At 50.1% G+C, this 19670-nt stretch overlaps 1 protein-coding gene across 1 annotated transcript in view; it reads left to right on the plus strand.

Moving 5' to 3' along the window:
* The window catches only part of LOC149327525 (uncharacterized), a 753829-nt gene that overhangs the window by 71382 nt on the left and 662777 nt on the right, over positions 1–19670 (plus strand). The window contains exons 4-5 of the mRNA XM_089563244.1: positions 9932–10030; positions 11165–11236. Coding sequence (XP_089419370.1) covers positions 9932–10030; positions 11165–11236 — 171 coding nt within the window. The remainder of the gene's footprint in view (positions 1–9931; positions 10031–11164; positions 11237–19670) is intronic.

Consider the following 19670-nt stretch of genomic DNA (forward strand, 5'->3'; position numbering starts at 1 on the left):
ACAAATAAGGCACATTTACTGACATTAAGGGACAGTTTAATGTCCTCTAATCATTGGTCCAGGACGTTAAGATAGAACTGTAAGGACTGGTACAAAGAGGAGATGTCTTTCTCTGAAGGAAAAAAAGGCTATGTCATCAGCATACACATAGGAAGACACCTTAAGACTGCAGGGAATACTGCTGAGTAAGATGTCCAAAAGTACAAGGGAGAGGACCAGCCCTTGGGACACTCCTCTCGTTTGCCGAAATCTGCTTGAGGAAATACCGTCCTGGAAGCAGTAAAATTCCCTGTCAGCCATAAATTCAGAAACACAAGCCACAAAGTATTGTCACGTTGCAGTGACGGCAATCCAGCAGTCAGGAAAACAGCAACAAGCCTTGCAAACGAAGCTCTTTATTTGGGCTGACTTGCACCCGCAAAAGAACTGCATCATTCGGCGGCGGCGTAAGCAAAAAACGTGCTCGTCAGTCGTCAAGCTACGAATGCCCGCTACGAATTTAAAGCCTGCGAGGAAACTTCGAGATAACAGGTCGAGATCATCTAGAGTAATCTAGAAACACGTAGATGCAGCTGTTCATGGCTGTGAACAATCGAGATTAGTCCGGTCGTTTCTCGCGTCACGAACAAAATGATAACACCCCTTTTCTGCGGCCTTGCGCGAACGAACGGACGCTACAATGATACGTGGCATTACCCCCCTCCCAAAGAAGCATCGTCTCGATGCTTTAAAATGAAAATAAACACGAAGAATGCAAACTTCGAGTCCTTTAGCGTTCATAATATGGCTTCAGGCGTACGACATGTAGGACTTCCGGGCGTGTGCGGCGTCGCTGAGATGCTGACGTGCCGTCGGGGATGACTTCATAGTCGAGGCCACCGATGCGACGGAGAACGCTGTACGGGCCAAAGTAGCGTCGCAGCAACTTTTCACTCAATCCACGGCGGCGAACTGGCGTCTATATCCAAACACGATCACCTGGCTTGTAATGCGTGTCTCGTCGGCGCAGATTGTAGCGTCGGGCGTCGGTGTGCTGTTGATCTTGAATGCGAAGCCGCGCAAGTCTTCGGGCTTCCTCGGCGCGATGAAGGTAGGCGGCGACGTCGAGGTTGTCTTCGTCGGAAACGTGCGGGAGCATTGCGTCGAGTGTTGTAGTGGGCTTCCTGCCGTATACCAGCTGGAATGGAGTAAACCTGGTTGTCTCCTGGGCGGCAGTATTATACGCGAAGATCACGTAGGCCAGAATAGAGTCCCACGTCTTGTGTTCGGCGTCGATGTACATGGAGAGCATGTCTGCAATGGTCTTGTTCAGACGCTCTGTGAGTCCGTTGGTTTGTGGATGATAGGCACTTGTCCTCCGATGGCTTGTCTGGCTGTAGTTTAAAATGGCTTGCATCAGCTCCGCTGTAAATGTCGTTCCTCTGTCTGTGATGAGCACTTCGGGGGCGCCATGTCGCAGGAGAATTTGTTGGACAAAAAATTTTGCAACTTCTTTTGCCGTACCACCAGGCAACGCTTTTGCTTCGGCGTAGCGGGTTCTGTAGTCCGTGGCCACAATGATCCACTTGTTACCTGATGAGGAAGTCGGAAAGGGGCCGAGGAGGTCCATCCCCATTTGCTGAAAGAGCTTAGTGTGCGGTGGTATGGGGTTCAGGAGTCCGGCTGGTCTAGTCGGAGGCGTTTTGCGTCTCTGACACTCACGGCACGTTTTCACGTAATGGGAAACGTCGGTAGCTAGCCGCGGCCAATAGTACTTCTCCTGTATACGGTGCAACGTGCGAGCAATCCTGAGATGCCCTGCAGTCGGCTCATCATGATATGCCTGCATAATTTCTTGCCTCAGATTTTTGGGCACGACAAGAAGATGCACTGTCCTGTTGGGCGCGAAGTTCTTCAGGACTACATTATTGTGAAAGAGGAGCGACGATAGTTGGCGCTTGAACCCTCGGGGAGGCGATGCGGTCTTGCCTTTCAGATAATCAACTAGGCTTTGCAACTCAGGATCCGAGCGCTGCTGCTGCGCGAAACTGCTGGCGCTTAACGGTCCTACGAAAGCGTCGCCATCTTCCCCTTCCGGTGCTGCGTCGACGGGGGCTCGCGACAAACAGTCTGCGTCGGAATGCTTGCGGCCAAATTTGTAGACCACAGTTATGTCGAATTCTTGAAGGCGCAGGCTCCAACGAGCAAGCCGGCCGGAGGGATCTTTCAAATTGGCTAGCCAGCACAGAGCATGGTGATCGCTCACAACCTTGAATGGTCGTCCGTACAGGTAGGGACGAAATTTCGACGTGTCCCTAATAATGGCGAGACATTCTTTCTCGGTGGTCGAATAGTTGGCCTCGGCTTCCGACAGTGAACGGCTAGCGTACGCGATAACTTTCTCCTGTTTTCCATTTTTCTGAACGAGGACCGCTCCTAAGCCCACACTGCTTGCGTCAGTATGGATTTCGGTTTCGGCGTTTTCATCAAAGTGCCCGAGCACAGGAGCGGACTGTAAGCGGCGCTTCAGCTCTTTGAAAGCTTCTGCTTGCGCCGTTTCCCATTTAAAAGGCACGTCAGCCTTGGTAAGTTGGGTCAAAGGTTCAGCGATGCGCGAAAAGTTCTTCACGAATCGCCGGTAATAAGCGCAAAATCCAAGGAATCTGCGTATAGCTTTGTTGTCATTAGGCTGTGGAAACTCTGCGATCGCAGCCGTCTTCTGAGGGTCTGGGCGAACTCCATCCTTGCTTACGACGTGACCAAGGAACAGCAACTCCTCTTAGGTGAAGTGGTACTTCTGTGGTTTCAGTGTTAGTCCTGAAGGCTTGATTGTACCCAGTACCTCCACCATAATGCCACGTATCATTGTAGTGTCCGTTCGTTCGCGCAAGGCCGCAGAAAAGGGGTGTCATCATTTTTGTTCGTGACGCGAGAAGCGACCGGACTAAACTCGATTGTTCACAGCCATGAACAGCTGCATCTACGTCGTTCTAGATTACTCTAGTTGATCTCGACCTGTTATCTCGAAGTTTCCTTGCCGGCTTTAAATTGATTGACGCCGCGAGCAGCGGGAATTCGTAGTTCGACGACTGACGAGCACGTTTGTTGCTTTTGCGGCCGCCGAATGCTTAAGGTCTTTTGCGGGCGAAAGTCATCCCAAATAAAGAGCTTCGTTTGCAAGGCTTGTTGCTGTTTTCCTGACTGCTGGATTGCCGTCACTACAACGTGACATCTAGATGTCACGTTGCACGACTTCAGTACGGCGCGATCGGCGCGTTGGCGGGGGCGGTAGCAACTGCATACGTCATGTCACTGATGTGGCGCACTACTTCTCAATGGCCGAAGTATCTGCACAGTGAGTTTCAAGAAGTGTCTGCGGCGGCGCACAGGTGCCAATACCTACACCAAGTTGCCGGGCTCCTAACTTCCGAAGCGGCGTCCGAGGTTATACCTAGCGTCGTCAGTCTCCTCTTGACGGTTCATTCGCAGATGTGCCAGCTGTCGCGCTTCCTCAGCAGGCTGAACGAAGGTGTCTACTCCAAGGTCAGCGTCAGTGTCGCAGTAGGGGTCAACGGCCAACATAACCTGCAACAGAGTGGTCACCTGCTAACCGAAGGCACTTCCATTTGCGAGTACCCGCTAGCAAATCGATGTAGCGGGCAGTGGCCTACTGGCTGGCGGACAGGGCTGGAAGCGCGAGAGTGGAGAGGCGAAGCCGAACGCGAATCGCGCCTTCCAGAGAAGACAGGATTCTGGCGTGCCCAGAGATGCTCCGCTGTCTCATGCGGTCGTTGGCCGTTCTGAGGACAACGTTCGTCGGGACAAAACCGCGGACCCACATGGCAGTACGGACATGCTCGGTAGAGATGATCGGGCTTCCACGGTGGCAACAGAGAGGCCTAGGTCAGGTGTACGCCACAAATGCGACTTCCGAGGGTGTGGCGCAGCTTTAGCAGGTGAGGTTGCGTAATATGGGGCGATGTTACTCACGCGAGACGTCGAGGTAATACTAGAGCCAGGCGCGGTTGCATTACAGGTGCCGTTGTTGTTTAGGGCAGGCGTCAGGGTAATGGGGCCGTAGCCAGCCATGCGACATACAACGGATACGTACGTGGGTCTGTCATCGAAGCAGGGCCGCGCTTCGGGGACAGGAGGTGCCTGCGTAACCTGTCGCACCTGGCCCCTTAAGACTTCGTTCAGGGCTGCTAGCGGCGCAACCTGGTACAGACGGATCGGTTGGAGTTCCTCCCTGAAAACGGAGGCAATTAGTTCGCGCAAGGCGTCTGCACAGCCGCTGAGGCACAAAGAAAAGGCTTCGAACACCTTGCTGGTGATGTCACGATCGTACTAGCGGGCTCGTTGTAACGTCGTCTCCATGCTGGTCGCCTCGGTGGTAAAAGTTCCGCAACAGCGTGGTGTTGTCTGCGCACGAGGCCCACGAACAGCTTCTGCATAACTCCACACACGGGGTGGTGAAGCTTCTTTTCTTCCGTCATGTTGAAATCGGCGCGCTTGAAAAGACGGGCCATATCTTGGTGCGTTCGTGCGCTGGTTTCAGCAGTGCAGAGCAGCTCCAGCCTTCTCTCGACAGTAGGCGTAGGCGAATGTGGCCAGGAGATTCCCGTAAGATATATTCCCAGGTGGGAAGGGTAGCCTCGTGGTTTTTAAACCACGTCCGGGCAGATGCTTCCACAGCCAAGTACACATTATTAGCTTGCGCTCGATGCTCCAGCCGCTAGAGCGGGCCACCTGCTCTAAGGTCTCCAGCCAAGCCTCAGCGTCTTCCAACACGTCGCCGTGAAAAAATGGCCGTATTCGCGGTGTGTGGCGGAGGATCGGTGCCAGGTGCATGGAGTCAGCAGCTATGGGAATTGGACTCGATGGTGGAGGCTGCATCGGCGCCGGGGGCCTGGTGTCAGTGGCCATGTCAGTTGGACTTGGCGATCGAGGCCGCGTAGTGCTTGTGGGCGTATGGAGGGGCCCAATTCAAATGACAACACGGAGACGGCGGCTGGTTCGATGGTGAACGGGTGTGAGTTTGTAGTGATGCCGATGGAGAGCGCAGGTCGGGAAGTGTACCCAGCTCTGCTCCTTCAAACCGTAACGTACAACGCGAAGGAGGACCACCGAAGCAGAGCCGAACATGGGCTGAGGGCGCGAGCGAGAAGCAACCAACCTCTGCCTCTACTAATGCATGCTCTACTTCTTCGTGTACAGCGGCATGTATCAATACTTGCCGGTGGGTTTCCGAATGTTCAGTTTTGCCCTTGGCTGCCCGGCGCTGGTCTTGTGGACGCCGATCCCATCGACTCAAAAGAACAGCTGACACTGTAACCACTATGCCATCACAGAGGGGGCCTAGGAGCTACTTTGTGCACCACATACACGGGAGGTGCTGGGTGCACATGTTTTTTTACCGGTGGCAGCCCGGGTGCGCATCGAGCGCAGGGCTAAACATGTCGCAGAGACGAGTTAAGAACACCAAAAGCTCTAGAAGAGCAGGAAGGGGGCCGGCGTTCAGTGTGTGAAGCCTGGCCGAATCAGGCCTGCATCGTCGAGAAGCAGCATCTGCCAACCACCTGTGCACTACACCCTAGGAGCCACCTTCAGTGCTACACCTTTATTACCCACGCACGACTTGCCCTCCTACACCCCGGAGCGTACTCGCCGGCCTGCCGCATATGTGACAGCGCAAGAGCCGACTACGCTCATATCCTATTCTCCTGCTACAGACCACCTGCCAGCCGTCGAAGGCTGCTTTCTCGAGCACCGAGCGAAATCTCCAACTTCGGCCGGTGTCCTGGCAGAGGACGTCGTGACTAAGCAAGGCCTGGTCGCCACATCCGGCAGCCTGAAGGCAATCCACAATGCTGCATAATGTTCGGTTTCCTTAGGCCTTGAAATAAATAAAACGTTTTCACCACATATAGCTGGGAAAGTGCCCTCCCACATCCACTCTCGGTCCACCTCCGCGCCCCAATTCTCCAGAAGTTCCATCCGCCTCTCACGCACCCAACTGTACATTCGAGAAGCGCCACCCGCTGCCAATCCACTCAGGCTAAGGGGGAAGTCGTAGTGAAGGACTCCGGAAATTTCGACCACCTGTGGTTCTTTACTGTTCACTGTAATCGCACAGCCCATGGGCCTCTAGAATTTTGCCTACATCGAAATTCCCCCACCGCGGCCGGGATCGAACCGGCGTCTTTCGGGACAGCAGCTGAGCACTATAACCACTGAGCTACCGCAGCACCGCCTTTTCCTATTGGAACTGGAAGCTCCTATAGGAGAGGATAGAAAACCTATGGTAAAATCGAACTCAAACATGCAGTGGAAAAGGCAGCTTCTCATCAGTAGCATCCGCCCACCTCTCCTAGTAGTAAAAATTGTAGGCCAGATCACACTCTCGTGCAAGACTGAGGACATAGCGATGCTGTTTGAGTTTGTTTCGACTAAGTTAACTGGGATTATACTCATCATTTCTATCTGTTGTCGTCTATAGTACCCGCCCCCTCCCCCCCCCCCCCTTGATGAACAAACACACAGTCGTCAGTACGTACAAGTGTTTATTGCAGTGCCACCCACTAAAGCCCCTCAATGAAGCAAAAGTAGCGAAAAGCTTTGAACTTTCCGACTCCTCTACTCTCCTAGCGCGCCGCCGAATTATCGAGCCTCTCATTGGCTGAGGCGTCGTGGTCACGTGTCCGGGCCCGCTTTTTGGCTCCGCAGCAGACGCCGGGGCCATTGTCGGCGGGAGAAACTGCGCTTCATTTTCTGTTTGTGCAGTAAAAATTCGGGGGGAGCGTTTTTCCAGCTTTGGTGGTGCGTACACGCTGCGGCTACATCGAGCTTTTGTTGCGCTTACGGGAGCAACAACCGAGGAGGCAGTAGGAAAGGTTTTTCGTAATTCCGTCCGCAAAAAGCAATGCGGCTCGCGAAAAGTTTGGCTGCGTAGGATCGGCCGGGAGAGCATTGATAATGAGCTGGATCCCCGTTTGTACGATGCGAGTGCCGCTCTTCAGTTATCAGTCACGTTTTTCTTCGCCGTCCTTCTTCACAGTTAATGCCGTTTGGCATAGTTGTAGGTCGTGCTGCGTGCTGGTCGTTGTATTAGCCCTGCCGTTCACGCTGCAGGCTCTGCTAGGCTCTGCAGGTGTAGTTTCATGTCGCGCGCATTTCGTGGCGTATTGGTTTGGTTGTAGTCTGACTCGATCTCGGGCTCAGCTCAAAACTTGCGCTTCATGTTGTTTGAGCTCAGCCGTTTACGCTGCTCGTGGTGCAGGTCTACTTTTTGTGTTGCGCGCATCGCTGGACGTATTTGTTTTGTTGCAGATTCCTTCGCTCACGAACTCGTTACCAAAGGCGCGGTTCTCGCTGTTGAAGCCCCCTCTCTTCATGCTGCTCGCGGTGCATGTCAAGCATTCATATTGCGCGCATTGGTGACCTTATTTGTTCTGGCAGGGTTCGGACCGAAATCGGTCTTTACTGGGCCTACGCATATTAACGGATCTATTGCTTGAATGCTCGATATGATTTTTTGTGTTTCCAATTTTCAATTTTTTGTTGTGTTTTTAATTTTTGAGTCAAGCAACTTCCTAAACGAACAGCGTTTTGCTTCGAACAGGACTGAGTGAATTCGGGTTTTGGTTTTACTGCAGCTGAATTTTTTTCGTTCTGCTTCGACTGAACGGAAATAATTAACTGCCGAAGCCCAGGCTGCTACGCGTTAACTAAAGCCATTATTTTCGCTTCAATAGCAAGAACAACCAAAATAATGATGGTATATTTCTTGATAATTTTAAAATAGATGTTGTTAGCTCTTTCAAAATACTAGGTGTATTTTTTAATGAGAAAATGACTTGGGACGAGCACACAAATTACATAGCATCTAAACTATCCCGTGTCATAGGAACAGTTTAAGCTCACAAAAACATTCTCCCTGTAAATGTGAAAATGCTTCTGTATAATTGATTGTGCTGCTCGCATCTAATTTACTGCCACTTGGTACGGGGAAATACATCTCTCACAAACCTCCGAAAATTACTTACCCAACAAAAAAGAATTCTTAGAATAGTATATAATGTAGCATATGACCACTCATCCAAGCCACTCTTTGAGAAAGGGGACATAGTGACAATTAATGATATATATGCATACTGCTTACTCTCTAAATACAAAACCGAAAATAAAAACAATACTCCTTTCATTGCCACACTGGCTTTATTATGCAAAAAACACGCATCGTACAAAAGAAGAAGCAACGAAATATGGCACATTTATGCATACAGAACAGGTTATCGCAAACAGATGCTTAGGTATAGTCTACCGCACTATCTCAACCTCTGCCATAGCCACAACATGACTGTTGAACACTCGAAAAAAAAAGAGTTGCAAAACTTTGTTTCAAATATATGTAACCGGGTGTAATTTCTGAATTGTAATTCCTGTAATTGTGTTTAAATTTATGTGATTACAATTTTGCTAGTTGTAATTTTTATGTAATTTTGCCTTTACGTTTGATTTTTACGCGTCACAAAGTGTTACAGTTGTGTCAAAAAATAGGTTCTGTTCATGCTTCCTTTATTTCTTTAGTATTACTGCTGGGTTTTTCTTTCTTTTTTTAAAGCTTTGCTGGTATGCTGTTATGCTGTCTGCATATTTTTCCTGTACAACTTCTATCTATTTTTGGGGTGGCGAGAGCTCTTCAAGCTACATCCCTAGCTTTTTCTCTCTGCCTCCCTCATCCTTGTGATGAAAAATAAAGGCATTATTATTATTGTCAGTTACACGGTAGAAGACAATGTCCTCTTATAAACCATTATTGCATATGCTGACAAAAGATCACATTCACTTAAACAAACAACATTCTAGCGAGTCGCGCAGCGCTGCAGCTGCACTCAAAGCAGCGGTTTAAAGCCTTTTTTGACTGCTCTTACTCAACCGAAATAATTACACCTGCATCAATATTCTTCTGCTCATAACTGTGTTACACCGCGCAACTAGGCCATTGTATTAACCTAGGTATTTACAGACAAACAGTAAGGGACTGCCGTCAGTCATATCCTTTTAACGTTAATAAGGCAGCGAGGTATCCGACATATATTGTATCTCCGAAATAATCGCTAAGCTTCCCTGCAGTAAAAAAAAACTGAAACTGAGATGACTAGGCGCCTGCGCAGAGCCGATTGCACGAGCAAACGCGTCTTTGAGAGAAGGTTATATTATGGTAGCATTACACAGTCATCTGTTCATATAAAACCTAGGCCGCACGTCTGGTCGTATGTCGTACCACTGCCTCTAGGCGGAGTTAATTTTTGGAATAATATTTGTCAGAAAACGTCGGTAGAAAAACAACATAACAGGATGTTCATTGCTTTGCTGCCCGCGCATACTATTTCCACCCTGCGCACCGCAATTAAAGCTGTGCACCTCTGTCGTGTTTTAAGCTACGCGACGGTAGTGACAGATGTGCGCTGCATTGACAACACTGTGACAGAAAAGCTGCACTGAAGACATAGGCCGTCGGCGTTCATCGTGTTCATTTGCGTTGATATTGAGAACGTTTTAGACTCCTAGGATTTTAAGTAAAGGACGTGCGCTTAACTGGCTCGCTGGCTCAGTGGACGCCTAATCGCGATCAAAAGAGAGAGATGGGCTTCATGCGTTAACGCTGACTACGTTGTGGCATACGCGCGGCACTGCAGCAATAGGCCGTAGCGTTCATACAGTGAGCGAACTCTCGCGATAAACCATTAACTGCCGCCTGCCAGTGTGACACGGTGGGCGCGCTGCATATCCGAGGTTCGGAACGAACTCAACGTTACAGACCCTAAGCCGCGTATAGTTGCTCGATGCGCCATAGCTGCCTGATGCGCCATAGATGCCCAATGCGCCATAGTAGTTAAACCGCAGCTAATTTTTGACGTTCGGGCTCTCATTTTTTTGCCTTTTTCAGACAATCATTGCCAAATTCAAGTGCCTCCCAAAACGAGTTCTTGTTCCTTGGCACTTCCTCCCAAGACAGACGGCCTTGGACAGTGGCAAAAGTGAAGAGGTGAGCCCCAGCGCTCAAGGACACTCGAGCATCATTGGCGGTTGCTCGACGTTTGTGGTATGGCTCTAGTTTCTGCTGATAACACAGAGGTGAAACCACCACACCGGGGTGATCTCCGTTAAGGTTAAGCAAGAAAAGGCTCCTCGAAGGTGTCGAGCTACCAGACACCTTCATACGCCATTAATAAAGGGCTGGGAGTAATGTATAATCAGTGATGTTCACTTCTGACAGCGGCTGCATGCAACATGTCAATGCTCGAATCTTCTTAACGCACGCCGTAATATTTTTATTCTTGCGACCACCTATCGAGAAACATGCAGTCTTCATGGCTAGACGTTATTTTACCGAATTTTGCTTTCTTTTTTAGTGTTCCGTGTGAGATAAGCTCTGATTTTGCATGATTAATGTAAGATGAAGTCAGTGCGTGCGCCATCCTATTCCTTTCCTTGAAGTCCATGTGCTCCATATCCCTGTTGACTACCATGAAGGATTCGGTACAGAGGTTGGTTATATTCAGCTCTCTGTAATGGCAGTGATGGTGGGAATATGGTCTACTCTGGAGTGCTCCTTCTAAGAACCATTTGCTTTCTTCAAGTCCTAGGCAGACTGCATTATGTAAAAGGATTGAAATGCGGGCCAGTTCGTACATTTTAAATTGAAAATAACTAGTAAGAATACAAAAAGGATGAGAGGAGAAGTGTTCACACCACACCGCCAGTCGTTGTGGTGTCAACACTCCTTCTCTTGTCTTTCGTCTTTCGTGACTGGTAATTTTCGAATTTGAATTATGTGAGTATCGTGTAAGCAGATGACACCGCGCAGAACAGCTGCGACATTCTTAGCACCGCTCAAAGAAGGAACGTATGGCCCAAAAGCTGTTCTACCCTCTTTAGCAAAATCGTGGTTTGAGCTAGTTGGTAGATCTTCACAACTTCACCAGCGCTGCGACGAGGAACAAAAATAGAGACGGAAGGATTGGAACAAGCGCTACTAACAACCCTCTTTAAGACCATTTAATTTTTGCATATTCTTCGTGTCTTTGTGTAAACATGGTGTCCTTGTCCCCGAGGACTGTGTACAAAGTGGTTACGCAGTACTCTGCTCTTTTTTTTTTTTCAATACAAAACGCCTCAGACTTTATCCTGTCACTGCCAGATTGCAAAAGAACGAAAAGAGCTCCGCTCGGCTGCGCCCCTTCGCATTGAGGTAAATTCATTCAATCGGGGTTCATGTTTATAGCAGTGCCCACTTTTAACGTACGGTTGTGTGGGCAGCAGCTGGCTGCCAAAGCGTAGCAGCCACGGTGCCGGAAGTTCTCTTTTGTGCTTCAGCTCTAGCGGCTTCTAATATCTGTCCCTGTTGTGCTTTCCGTCGACTTTCACACGCGATTCCTAGCGCATTCATTTGCATTACGAACGCGATCTGTTGTTTTCATGAGCTCTTTTGACGCACTGCCCCAACGTCATTAGTTTTGGTTCGTATTTTAACGGACTCTGAAAACGAAGTGATCTTGACCTGTATCGATATATACTACAGCACACTATTTATCGACTTTACTTTCACTGAAAAACAGAGCTTTTACAAGCCACAAAATTCCAAAAATCAATTACAGTTATCATCAGCACCGCGAGGCTAAACTACCATTCACTTAACAAATCCTGAAGTGAGGAATTTGGATCAGTGGAGGAAAATAAACGGAAAGTTCGAAGCAATGAATGTGTTTACAGCTGCCGAGCATGCATAAGTATAGCCTAAAACTGTTTTATAATGGATTTTGAGAGGGTAAAAAAATTGCTCCCGCTTGCTACTGATATGCTGTGAATAGGATTTAACTCAGGACACTGGCTTTGAGTTACTGCATGGCCGAGGGCTCCAGATTAGTTTTAAGCACCTGCGCTGACATCGCACATGACAAGCCGTTTTTGCCATGGCCTAGTGGCCATGGCTTAGTGGTTTGGTCGTCCGCGTCGGCTACGGGAGGTGGCAGGTTCGAAACCCACCGTCGGATACCCACCGTATGGGTGCAGGCTCCCCCCGACCTGGCGACAGGTTTGTTGAGAGGGTGCAGTCCTGGAAGAGGCTTCGTAGACCCCGCTATGCCCTTCGGGGATGTACCCTGTTTAGAACAACCAACTGAAAATGTGGTTCGATATATGTTACTGTGCCGTATCGTGGTTGTCTCTGTGCCGTGTAAGTGTTATATGTCAGCCCTTCTCCTGGTTGATGCCCAAGCCATCAATGGCGGACAGAAGCGAATTCATTCGCTTACACTTACACGGCACAGAGACAACCGCGAGACGGCACAGTAAGATGCATCGAGTCACATTTTCAGGTGGCTGTTCGAGACAGGGTACGTCCCCGAAGGGCACAGCGGGATCTACGGAGCCTACCCCAGGCCAGCTCCCCCTGAACAAACCGGCCGCCAGGTAGGGGGGCGCCTGAACCCATACGGTGGGTATCCGACGGTGGGTTTTGAACCTGCCACCTCCCGCAGCCGAGGCGGACGATCAAAGCACTAAGCCACGGCTGCGGCTTCCCCTTGGTTGAAATATAGGCGCCAGGAAAGAGATTTTTTCCCGTCCCCTTAGGACTTTGACATCAAGGCGCGCAGCAAACGACGAGGACAAAGACGATAAAAGCACAGAGAAGCGCTTGTGCCTTATCTCGCTTTCGTTCTCGTCGTTTTGTGCGCGTTTCTTTTTTTTTCAACAATGGATTACCAAATGGCGAACACCCACACCGTATTAAGCCCTTAGAATTCGCACCTGAGCAGCGGTGCAAAGGGCAGGTCAAAATTAGTAGTGATCATCAGTGTCGGTTTAAGAGAAGACAGGATGAGCTCTCGGCGGCGTGGGGACTTTCAGCCAGTACGTCGCGCACACGAGGCGCTTGCTTTACTCTTGCGCGACCTGCTTGGGGCAAACGTGCAGCGCACCATTGGCCGAACGTTGGGCAATTGTTTGCAAAAATTGGCACGAACATCGATCCTAAACTGGCATTTGGGCCGAGCCCTACCTATTTGACACATCGGCCCTACTTTCATGCCAGTTTAGGGCTTACGTTTGGCCGATCGAGCGGCCAACGTAGGCCAGAGGCGTTCGTTCCGCAGCATGGGCCAGTAAATGTCTCATACTGGCATCCAACTTTCGAATAATGGTATCCAGCTTTCGAGCATTGATATCCTGCTTTCGGAAATTCACACATGCAATCAACCCACTCGCCAATGACCGGCACTGTGGATATACCATTCTACCTAGAAAACATTTATAAATGAAGGTGCCATAGAATTCCAGAAAGAAGACCGACCCGCTTATTGCGTTGAGTTACAACAATCACGCTTATAGCACAACCACCAGCCAGGCTTGCGCTACCACCAGCCAGCCTGGGGAGTAAAGAAAGGGGGGCCCAAAAGCATGCTTGCAGAGGCTGTGTGAAAATAATTTATTTTCAAGTTTGGTGCGTGTCCATCATTCAGGTTGGACAACGCAGCTCGGCAAGCTGCTGTGGCACGGCTCATCACCCATAAAGTGCTCAACGGAGTTGTCTTTCAGGGAACTGAACAGTCATATTCGAAGTAATCGTTGCACTCCTCTTACAAGAGGACTGCTGCACTGCATTCGAACAAATTCCTCGTCCAGCTCTTGCGCGATGGCCTCACGAAGCGCCAAGACTGCAAATAGATGCATGATGCCATGGTAAGTTTAATTATGGCCATCATAGAACAAAACCAAAAATGATTAAATAACACTGAATTTTTTGAGACACAGTCTGCGTAAAGACACTAGCAACATAGTTTGCAGGATAGTTTTTAATTTGTGCTTAGGAACTAACAACATATTAGTTGCACAAAGTGGGACTCAATTTACTAAACTTGCCTTGTACCAAATGGTTAATTTTTAGCTTAATGCGCCGTGTCGCACCCCCAGTAAATATATTCAATGCGACATAAGCAAATTATTGTGATACTGAAGACAGATTAATGTATCATATTGTTTCAAATATCATAACTCGTATCTCTAAATTGCGAGCTAATATTTTATTCAAATTAATATGCACAGGTTGTAGCGTCTCTTCCACATAAACGTCAAAACAACATTTTTGATTACTTTTTTTAATCGGGTTAAACTGCGGCTTGCGATTTTTTGCGAAATACTCTGAACGCAAGAAACTAAGGGCACATTTGTTTTTTAAAAAAATCCGACAGTTTATCTTAGTCGCTTCGCATGCATGCTATAACTGGATTTGAAACTGCGACTTGATAACCACAAAAAAAAACACTAGTCTAATAGTCCAGAGTAATGTCCCTTTTTCATTGAGAGACAACTTGAGCAAAAGCCTTCACCAAGAATTGCGGATTTTCTATTGCGCCTGCAAGTGTAGAAGGCAAAAAGAAACAGTATGGAAGTATGACACATATGCATACCGACTGGTCTGATGTGGAAAATTAAGGGGTTCTGATTCCTGTCGTACATAAGCGGTAAAGGATACATTCCCGAATGCATTCGATCTCAGGTCACATGAATTCAAACTCACTGTTAGACAAAGTGGCGAATGTTTGGTCAGTTCATCTCACCGAAGACGAAAAATGAAGTTCTTACCATTCGGCCACATTTTCATTGCGCACGACGTCAAGCAAGCAAGCCATTTCGCAGTGAGAGTAGCTACACAAATGTCGTCCTCGTGCTTTGGCTCGCTCTCTTTTTCTGCCAGAAAATTTAGTTAAAGCAACATTTACTCCCAAAAAAAATTTAACTTCTAGGCGTATATCAAAATAAAAGAGTTTCAGTACTTACAAATAAGATCTTGCAGGCTAGGGTAGGAACCATGTCGGAGCTCTCCTAGCATATGAGATGCGGCTTTTCGCTTGCACAGACTATGAACGGTGCCAGCTCGAGTGTGCATGCATTTTCGTCGCGCTGGTTGTGCACATGGTTGGGCTCCGCCGGATGTGTCGTTGTGATGCGTCGCACGGTTCCAAGACCAGGAGGGAGACAATGGCGGGAGGATTGGCTGGAGGGGAGAGAGTAATTGTCCTTTACAAGGGTTTTGTGGTCACGAGAACAGGCCTCGAGAAGAAAGGTGGAGAAAGGGAGATCGTGGAAAGACGCACGAACGGCGAAGAGCGTAGCTGCACGCGTGGTAAAACAGCTGCGAGAAAGTGACAAACCGAAAAAAAGCGCATCGTGGGGTGAGGGGTTAGCCCGCTACCTTAAAAACAGCGCAGCTGGCAGAAGAGGTGGGGAGATATGGGACTTCAAAGAAAGAGGAGACCAGGTCAAAACATGTGAAAAGGGTTTAGAATTTTTGGAGAATGAGCCAGATGGTCACAGGCAGTACAGAAGGCAATATCTATGAGATACAAGTGGATTGGAAACACGGAAGCGTCAAGGTATTGTTACAAAGCCGCAGGAAAAGCTTTAAAGCTTTGAAATGAAAAACGTGGAGCTTCAAGAGGGATTTCGCCAAAACAACTTCAGACGCTCGCGTATTTTTCGGGGCCGTGTGACTTTTGTTAGTTCAAGGTTTTCTTAAAATGTTGCAACGTGATAACAAAAATACAAAGTGCAGAGCGGTTTATTGACACGTTCAAGCGCCGGCGACGAAGACCCTGGCGCAAGTAGTCTAGGAACCAGCGAGGCGAAAGACCGGCACACAAGCCGCAGTTCTCTAGCACGAGCCTTCGACGGGCGGCACTAGCGCTTCGTCGTCGTTGGTGGCGGTGCTAAATCATCTTCATTCCAACTGCCCCGGCGGAAAGAGGAAGCCATCCTTGCGACTCAAGGCGAGGAGACGACGAGAAGGCTGTATCGAGGCTTCAAGCGGCTGACATGAACGACATCGCTACCATGGCGGCGGTGGTCCAAAGAAGGTGTCACCGGTTCGATGATATAGTTCACAGGTGATGTACGCTGTAAGATGCGGTAAGGACCAATGTGCTTGGCCGAAAACTTGGACGCAGCCGGAACAGAGAGCAAGACCAATGATCCAGTGGAGAAGTGTGAGCGGGCGTGTCTTGATCGGACTCATGTTTGCGGAGTCCTTGACGTTCGGCGGTGAAGGAGAGAGCCAACTAGCGGCACAGCTCAGCATGGCGGGTAATGTCAGAAAGGGAAGTATATTCAGAGCTGTCGGGGTTGTAGGGAAGGATTGTGTCCAGCATACAGGAAGGGTCGAGCCCGAATAAAAGAAAGAATAGGGAAAATCCGGTGGTTACTTGAGATGCGGTGTTATATGCAGAGGTCACGAAAGGAAGGACTTCATCCCAATTACAGCTGTCGGAGCAAATGTACATGGCGATCATGTCCCCAAGAGTCCGGTTGAATCGTTCGGTGAGGCCGTTGGTTTGGGGATGGTAAGCAGTAGCGGTACGGTGGACTGAGTGGCACGTGTCGAGAAGCTCGTGAACAACTTCAGACAAGAAAACACGGCCGCGGTCACTGAGAAGTTCTCGCGGAGCGCCGTGACACAGGACGAAGTGATGAAGAAGGAAGGCGACGTCGCGAGCAGTAGCCGCAGGTAGGGCAGCGGTCCCAGCATACCGAGTGAGGTAGTCCCCGGCGACTATTCCCGGAGGTCGTGAAGGCGAGCGGCCCATATAGGTCGATGCCCACACGATCGAAAGGGCGAGCCGGGCACGGTAATGGCTGTAATGGGGCAGTCGAGGGTCGAGGCGGCGACTTCCGCTGCTGACAGGCTGTGCAGGAGCGAACGTAGCGACGAACGAAGTTGTACATGCCCCGCCAGTAGTACATCTGGCGTAGTCGCTCGTAGGTTTTTAGCGATCCAGCGTGAGCGCTCTGAGGGTCGGCATGGTAGCGCGCACAGATTTCAGACTGAAGATGTCGGGGAATCACGAGGAGCCACTTTCGCCCCTCCGGACGATAGTTGCGGTGGTACAGGAGATCGTCGCGGATGGCAAAATGGGAAGCTTGGCGACGAAGGGCCCGAGGGAAGGAGGACGTAGAGTGTGCACAAAGGACATCGAGCAAGGATGAAATCCATGGATCCTGGCGTTGTTGATTGGGCATGTCCATAGATGTGAGCGCTGCGAGTAGGGAATCAGATATGGGGGAAGAGGGCGCTGGAGAGGGCAGTGGCGAGCGTGACAAGGCGTCGGCGTCGGAGTGCTTGCGGCCCGACCGGTAGACTACGGTAATATTGAATTCCAGACGATGGAGCGCCCAGCGGCCAAGGCGTCCTGAGGGATCTTTGAGGGAGGCCAACCAGCACAAGGCGTGGTGATCAGTAACGACGGTGAACGGGCGGCCATATAAGTATGGGCGGAATTTCGTGAGAGTCCACACTACGGCCAAACACTCCTTTTCAGTCACGGTGTAGTTCGACTCTGCTTTGGTGAGAGCACGGCTGGCGTACGCAACAACGTATTCAGAAAATTCGGGCTTGCGCTTGGCCAGCACAGCAGCGAGGCCGATTCGGCTTGCATCGGTGTGCACCTCAGTAGGAGCACTGGGGTCATTGTGCCGAAGAAAAGGGGGTGAAGTAAGAAGACGACGGAAGCGCAGCAAAAGCTTCATAGCAGACAGAGTCCCACGTAGACAGGTCGGCGGGATCATTGAGGAGTTTCGTAAGGGGCGCGACGATAGAGGCGAAATTAGGGATAAATCGCCGAAAATAGGAGCAGAGGCCCACAAATCGGCGCACCTGTTTCGTAGAGGTCGGTTTAGGGAAGTCAGCCACAGCACGGAGTTTGTCAGGATCAGGCAGGACGCATTCTTTGGATACGAGGTGGCCGAATATTGTCAGTTGCCGGGCGCCAAAGTGACATTTCTTGAGGTTAAGTTGAAGGCCAGCACGGGTGAGGCAGCTCAATATCGGGCGCAAGCGCTGGAGATGCGTCAGAAAATCGGGCGAAAACACAACAACATCATCGAAATAGCAGAGACAAATGTTCCACTTGAGGCCACGCAAGATGTTGTCTATCAGTCGTTCGAACCTGGCGAGAGCGTTACAGAGACCGAATGGCATTACGGTGAATTCATATAGGCCGTCAGAGGTAACGAATGCCGTTTTAGGACGGTCGGACTCAGACATCGGGACTTGCCAATAGCCGGCGCGGAGATGCAGAGAGGAGAACACGGCGCCTTGCAAGCAGTCAAGGGCGTCGTCAATACGGGGTAGCGGGTACACGTCTTTGCGCATAGTTTTGTTGAGCCGGCGATAGTCCACACAAAAACGTATCTAGCCATCCTTCTTTTTCATCAGGGCCACTGAGGATGACCAAGGACTGCAGATGGCTGAATAATGCCGCATTGTAGCGTGTCGTCCACTTGCTCAGCGATGAGGCGGCGCTCGGGAAGTGACACATGGTAGGGGCGCTGGCGGAGAGAAGTATGGGTACCGGTTTCAATGTGGTGCTTGACAGTGGTCGCACGGCCCAAAGAAGAGGACTGGTGGTCAAACGATGAGCGAAACTGGCTGCGCGTATTGAACAGGACGAAGCGCCAACTTCCAACTGATTTTATTGCATGCATGAAACGTACTTATAAAGCTTGTCGTCACATGCGCAGAAGTATCATCTAAAGTTCAAGAACGACATGATAAGGCGCGCTCCAGGAATTTATTTTCACAGATAAACAATACTGATAAGCGTAAGCCACACAACAGTTGTATTGTTTAACTGTGAAAAGAAATTCCTGTAGCGCGCCTTATCATGTCGTTCTTGAACTTTAGGTGAGCCTCCTGCGCATGTGACGACACGCTTTATAAGCACGTTTCATGCTCGTATTGAGCTTTGTCGAGGGCGGGGTCAATAGAGCGGTTGAAAATGTCCGAAGGCAGTGGGTGATCGGGAGTAGCGCCAGGTGGGGTGAGGGCAGCGATATCGGGACAAGAGGAGGTCATATCGGTGTCCAAGGAAGAGATCAAGTCAGCGGTTTCAAAATGACCAAAGCACTTGCCACGGAGCAGGGGGAACGCAGAGAATGAGGTGTATGAGACGAGGACTGCGGCAGCACAGTGGTGAATGTCGATGACGGCGAAGGGAAGAGACGTCGGCGAGAGGCAAGAAGGATGGCAGGCTTGAAGAGAACGGTGGCGTCAGAAACAGAGGGGGCGCACACAGGGACGAACACAGCACTCTCAGGGGGAATATTCGTGTCCTCGGCAACAACAAGCTTAGCATCACAGCGAATCGGAGGTTCGTCGAAGGGTGCATCACAGAGCGGAGAAAAGACGACATGCGCACGGGCGCAGTCAATGACGGCGCTGTGGCGGGATAGAAAATCCCAGCCAAGGATGACGTCATGGGAGCTTGCACGGAGGACTAAAAATTTGACAACATATAAAACATGGGCGATGACGACGCTTGCTGTGCAAGCGGCGGAAGAATGAACGGGCTCGGCGCTAGCTGTACGGATGGAGACTCCAGAAGATGGGGTGGTAACTTTTCGAAGCGAACGGCAGAAGTTTTCGTTAATTACAGAAACGGTGGCCCCAGTGTCCACAAGCGCAAGTGTCGGGACGCCGTCTACAAACACAAGAAGATTCGGCGGTGAAAGGCGAGGACTTAAGCAGGGTGATGAGAGCGCAGTTCGTGCCCTAGGAACTGCGGCTGCTAGCTTTCCGAATCGGCGGGGACGGTGCGACGCCTCATGGGCCACAAGGAGCGGCGGCGAGGGGA

This window comes from Amblyomma mixtum, chromosome 10 (genome assembly GCF_055824585.1).
Source record: "Amblyomma mixtum isolate Tamu chromosome 10, ASM5582458v1, whole genome shotgun sequence".
NCBI lineage: Eukaryota > Metazoa > Arthropoda > Arachnida > Ixodida > Ixodidae > Amblyomma > Amblyomma mixtum.